The 5,756-nt window shown below is 23.9% G+C and overlaps 1 protein-coding gene across 1 annotated transcript; it reads left to right on the forward strand.

Annotated features, from left to right (window-relative positions):
* LOC119670615 (cAMP-dependent protein kinase type I regulatory subunit-like) lies at positions 1 to 1,589 on the forward strand (the record flags this gene model as incomplete). The annotated part of the gene is given in 5 exon segments (XM_038080946.1): positions 1 to 360; positions 433 to 652; positions 755 to 909; positions 986 to 1,125; positions 1,277 to 1,589. Coding segments are annotated over 5 exon segments (960 nt in total), but the record flags the coding sequence as incomplete, so codon positions are not given.
* Between the last annotated feature and the right edge of the window lie 4,167 nt (positions 1,590 to 5,756).

Genomic DNA, 5,756 nt, shown 5'->3' on the forward strand with positions numbered 1-5,756 from the left:
GAACAAGTTAAACTTGATGCCACCAAGCAGGTAACCAGTCCTGATGACTGTGAGGATCTCAGTCCTATGCCACAAACAGCTGCTCCACCTGTGCGACGACGTGGAGGTATATCCGCTGAACCAGTCACTGAAGAAGATGCTACTAGTTACGTTAAAAAAGTTGTACCCAAAGACTATAAGACAATGGCTGCTCTTTCGAAAGCAATTGCTAAAAATGTGTTATTTTCACATTTAGATGAAAACGAACGTTCAGATATTTTCGATGCAATGTTCCCTGTGACACATTTAATGGGCGAAAATATTATACAACAAGGTGACGAGGGTGACAACTTCTATGTACTTGATCAAGGGGAAGTTGAGGTAAGAAAAATCAATTAAATAAATAATATATGAAAATTTTATTAAACTTATTTAATATTTAAAATTTTAAAGGTATTCGTAAACTCAGAAATGGTAACCACAATTGGAGACGGTGGTAGTTTTGGTGAATTGGCACTAATTTATGGTACACCTCGTGCTGCTACTGTACGAGCAAAAACTGATGTAAAACTTTGGGGTATTGATCGGGATTCATATAGACGAATTTTGATGGGTTCAACTATACGTAAAAGAAAAATGTACGAAGAATTCTTGTCACGAGTTTCAATTTTAGGTAATTTGATATGATTATTAATTATATGATATATAAATTTATTTACATGATGTATAAAAACTATTTTACTATATAAAATATTATATACAATTAAATTTTTAGAGAGTCTTGATAAGTGGGAACGTTTGACTGTCGCTGATGCACTTGAGACTGTATCGTTTGAGGATGGAGAAACAATTGTTAAGCAAGGTGAACCAGGTGATGATTTCTACATTATAGTAGAGGGTTGTGCTGTTGTGTTGCAACGACGTGCTGAGGTTAGTATATATTATAAAAAAATAAAATTTTCTTGTTTATCAATAAAAATATTAATTAATTATTATTGAATTTTAGCAAGGCGACGAACCTGCAGAAGTTGGTCGTTTAGGTCCAAGTGATTATTTTGGTGAAATCGCTTTGCTTTTAGATCGTCCTAGAGCAGCAACAGTAGTGGCAAGAGGTCCACTAAAATGTGTAAAATTGGATAGAGCGAGGTAAGTAGATTTGTATTTAAAATAAAATGCGTTACAAAATCTATCAATGATAATAAAAAAATTATTAATAATAGATTTTTTAACTTACATTAAAAATTGGCTATTTAACTATTTTAAAAACTAACCGATTATATTTTATTGACATTTTTAGATTTGAACGTGTTTTGGGCCCATGTGCGGATATTCTTAAACGTAACATCACTCAATACAATAGTTTTGTTTCATTGTCTGTTTAAGGCAACATTGTATTGTAAAATTTAATATTACACAACATTATAAGACCCTAAAACACAAATACAATCAAAATAACATCTCTACTTAGCGCAGCGGATTTAATATTTAGGTATTTTATACATATTTTAATCTTTTTAAATTATTTTCATTACTAATACGAAGAACAAAGCCTAAACACTGCTAACGGTATAAAAAATATAACTAAATAGAAAAAACCAAAATTAACAATTTAATATATATACATTTAACTGTAAAAAAAAAGAATTGAATAGAGAATGAGAATTCTAATATAAATTTTTGTTTTGATACATTCAAAAAACATACTCTCCAAATTTAACAAACTGCTTCAATTAAAAACTACAAATTTTAATAATAATTTAAACATAACAAAAAATTATGATAAAAAACGTAACAAAAATGATGAATTGTTAAAAAATAAATGCATTATGAGCTCTTCTAGTTTTAAGGAATTCTGCATTATTTATATAGTTTTAATTGTTTTTGTCTATTGACTGTTTTGTAATTGTTTACAAGCTCACACAATTATTAAATGAATTGATTTATAGTGAATATGCACTGAATTGTATTAAAAACATAAAATCATTATCGATAATAAATTAAAGTTATTTCGAGTATTGCTGTTGCAATCAAACATTCTGAAGTTTACTTTATTATAATTAATAATAAATGCAAAATACATCTCGTATATATGAGTATAAAGTACTTATCAATTTGCAACCCAAACAATGCATGTAACTCAATATAGAGCAGATCATATGTATAAATATAAATATTGTAAAATTATAATTCTCATTAATTTCAATTCTATCAATTTCAACTTTAGTCAGATAAAGATTTAGCCATTTTATTTTTATTCTAAAATTTGTTATTTATATTTGTTTACACTTAAAGATATTCATTTATTTTGAAAATGTATTAAAATATTTCACAATATTATTTTAATCTGTTGGTTGAATTGAATTAAAATTTGACAAAAAAATGATTTTTAGTTAAATTAAAAAATTCTGAATTTTTTTGTATGAATATTCATTTTTTTTGTCATTTTTAAAACATTAACGAAACGAATTAATTATCTACACTGAAATTATATATTTCAGCAATCTGACTGAAGTCTAAATAATTTTATTAATATAACTATTTTATTGATAAGGTACTTATATTATTTTAATTGCTGTAAATAAAAATAAGCAATTTTTATTAAACGATAATGGATATCATGTATGTATAAATATAGAATGCAAAATGTGCTTATAGTATGATTAATAATTACTTATTGGATTATATGTTTAATTTATAAAAAAATCTAGAGAGCTTATTGAAATATTACTAGCAAAATAATTTTATTTCCTAAAATAAGTAAAATTTTAGTTAAATTTCTCAATTATTTGCATAGTAGAATTAATATTTTAAAGTTTTCAATAATATGTTTTTTTTTAAATAATTAAATTATAATTATATACCTACCTAAAGTTCTTGATTTATTTATATTTAAAACAATTAGGTTGATATGTTGTAAAGAGTTAAATACAAATAAATTTATATTTATTATATTTTTTACCACAATGTTTCGTTAGTATTTTTCAAGAAATTCAGGGATAATATGTTTATTTTTAAATTTTATTCAAAAATAATTTTTAATCATTTTAATAACTCACAATTTATACATAATTAATAACAAACATATATTTCAGAAATATTTTATGAAGAAAATATATAAATTAACATAAGCCGTAATTTTTTCTTTCAGAGTAGCAAAAAATATACTCGCAACTTACGAAAGAAAACATGTGAAGCAAGAATAGTGCTCTTTAACTCTTCAGAGTTAGGTTTTACTAGTAATAAATTTCCAAATTCAAAAATCAGTCTATTGTGTATGTTTATTGGAAATATATTGCAAAATTTCATTCATCCGTTAAAATCATATAAACAGAAATATTAACACATTGCAATATATCAAAATAATAAGATAAAAAGTAGTTATTATTGCTCTTCTATTATTCATTTTGCTTTCTATTATTTATATTAATTAATTTTTAGTGTTTACAATTTTTATATTTCATATCGTATACAACACAACAAAAAATATAGTTTCAAAAAAAGTATTTGAGATATTTTAAAAATGATGCCAATTTGTTTCAACCAGACTTAATGTTGTTTTTTTTACAATTCTGAAAGAAAAAATTATGGCTTTAGTAAAATTCAACGTAAAGATGATAATTTGGCATAAAAGTAATTTTATTCTTAAAACTACTCATCGAAACCTTTATGCAACCTTAAATTTAATTAGTTTCAATAATAAATAATTTAATATATATAAAGTTTTTGTTTAAAACCAATTTAAATACAAAATTTTTTAAAGCTTATATTACAATATCTTGCATTATATCATTTAACTATACATACATATGTGTTTATCTAATTATCAGAAATTTTTTTATTTGCTATAAGTGTACTTTGTCGATTCATTAAAAATTACAAAAATAATTATTAACTTCCTTTTTCACTGAATGAGACTGTAAAACCATTAAATGAAAATCAAAATTTTTATTTTTAGTTCTCCATATAGCTCAAAAGTGAAATGTATATTTTTTAACCCAATCGATAAAATGCATTTAAAGTTAAGTTTTAGGCTCTTTGAAATAACAAAAACTAGAAAAAATCATTAACGATATAAAGTAAATAATTTAATTAAAACCATTATAAGAGGAAAATATTAAAAAAGAAAAACGCTGGTGCGTTTAACAACTATATATATTTCTGCAATTTGAATAAACAATACGAGTATGTACGAAAAGTATACATATTTATATGACAATGTTTAATAATCTAAATAATTCTTTAAATGCATACAGTTTTGATATATACTAACTCAGTAACAGACATACTTACATATAACATTAATAATGAACACAACTCAGCATACACAGAACATTAAATATTTTTGCAAATAATTGTAACAGTTTTTTAGCATAAAAAGTGTTAGTAAGGCATTTGTTATAGCCACTCACATGCAGGCATGATTTAAGAAGAAAATAAATGAAAATTTTAAAATGTTGAGAAAAAGCGGGCTTTGAATATACTTATAAGCTGATACCCGCCGGCGGGTTAAGAACAATAAATAAATTCTTTTTTTTTTTTACATAATAACGAAAATCGTAAAGACGGCATTGAAAAAGTATCGAAACAGCAAAGTTTTGAAATATTTATAGAGAAAAGTTTTATGTATTTTTAATGACTGTTTTCAAATATTTATATAAAAATGTTACGGAGAGCATCTTTGATAGTTATTAGAAAAAGGGCCAATAATGTTTATAAAAGTATATATATATTTTTATATATATGTATATTTTTATAATATGTAAATGCTTAACACAACATTATGTGACAAGTGTAATTTTTTAAAAATGATTAAATTCCTTTTTATATTAATACATAATTACTACTTTTGCAGTTAACTATAAATGACTTTAAATACTATTACTTAAGAATAATTCTTATAATATGTGTTTTTAAAATGATGAAACTGATACTTTTAACTCAAACAGAAAAAACAAAACTAAAATTAAACAATTCATATTTATTGTCAATATTTGTGTGTTATGTGGTACTTAATGTCATGATTTACATTTAAGAAATTAATGAAAAAAGCTGTTTAAGAACTATTATAAACGTATATATATACATATATATAATATATATAATATAAAAAACCATAAATTACACAAATACATACAAATGCATGTATACATAAAAATAAATGCTATAAATATATTCGTAACAAAAGTTGTGTTTGTTTTATACAATATTATATTTATGAACTTAAAGATATATCATATATATTAAATCGTTTGTATTAGTATACCTGATTGAAAATACAGTAGATGATCACAAATTGTGAATTTGAGTAGAGTAGGACAATTATGCAACAACAAAATATAAAGTAAAACTGATTTTATATATATGTGATATATGTTTAATATGTAATTTGTTTTTGCTCAGAGTACTTTCCCAATGAAATGGGCTGTAGTACTACTTCGTTTTTCGAGTAAATTCAATTTCCGAAAATTATACTTTATGCCGTGTTATTTTTATAAAAATAAAAAACAAAAATTCAATTTAATTCAAAAAAATTTATATTTGTATATAAAATCTTCGCTTTTTAGTTTTTGAAATAATGATATCATCCTTATGTAAGCCTGCAATATTAGGTCTGTTCCACGAGCTACTCGTAGTAACTTTAAGTAAAACTGAGTATACACAAGTTTTTTCCACCAGGAAATTTTCAAGTAAATGAGAGCATTTGAGAGAGCGTAACATCCCTGTTGAAATTTTACAAACATTTTATTTCAAGTAAAATTTGTGTTGATGTGTGAATC

The sequence above is a fragment of the Teleopsis dalmanni genome, chromosome 1, assembly GCF_002237135.1.
Source record: "Teleopsis dalmanni isolate 2A chromosome 1, ASM223713v2, whole genome shotgun sequence".
NCBI lineage: Eukaryota > Metazoa > Arthropoda > Insecta > Diptera > Diopsidae > Teleopsis > Teleopsis dalmanni.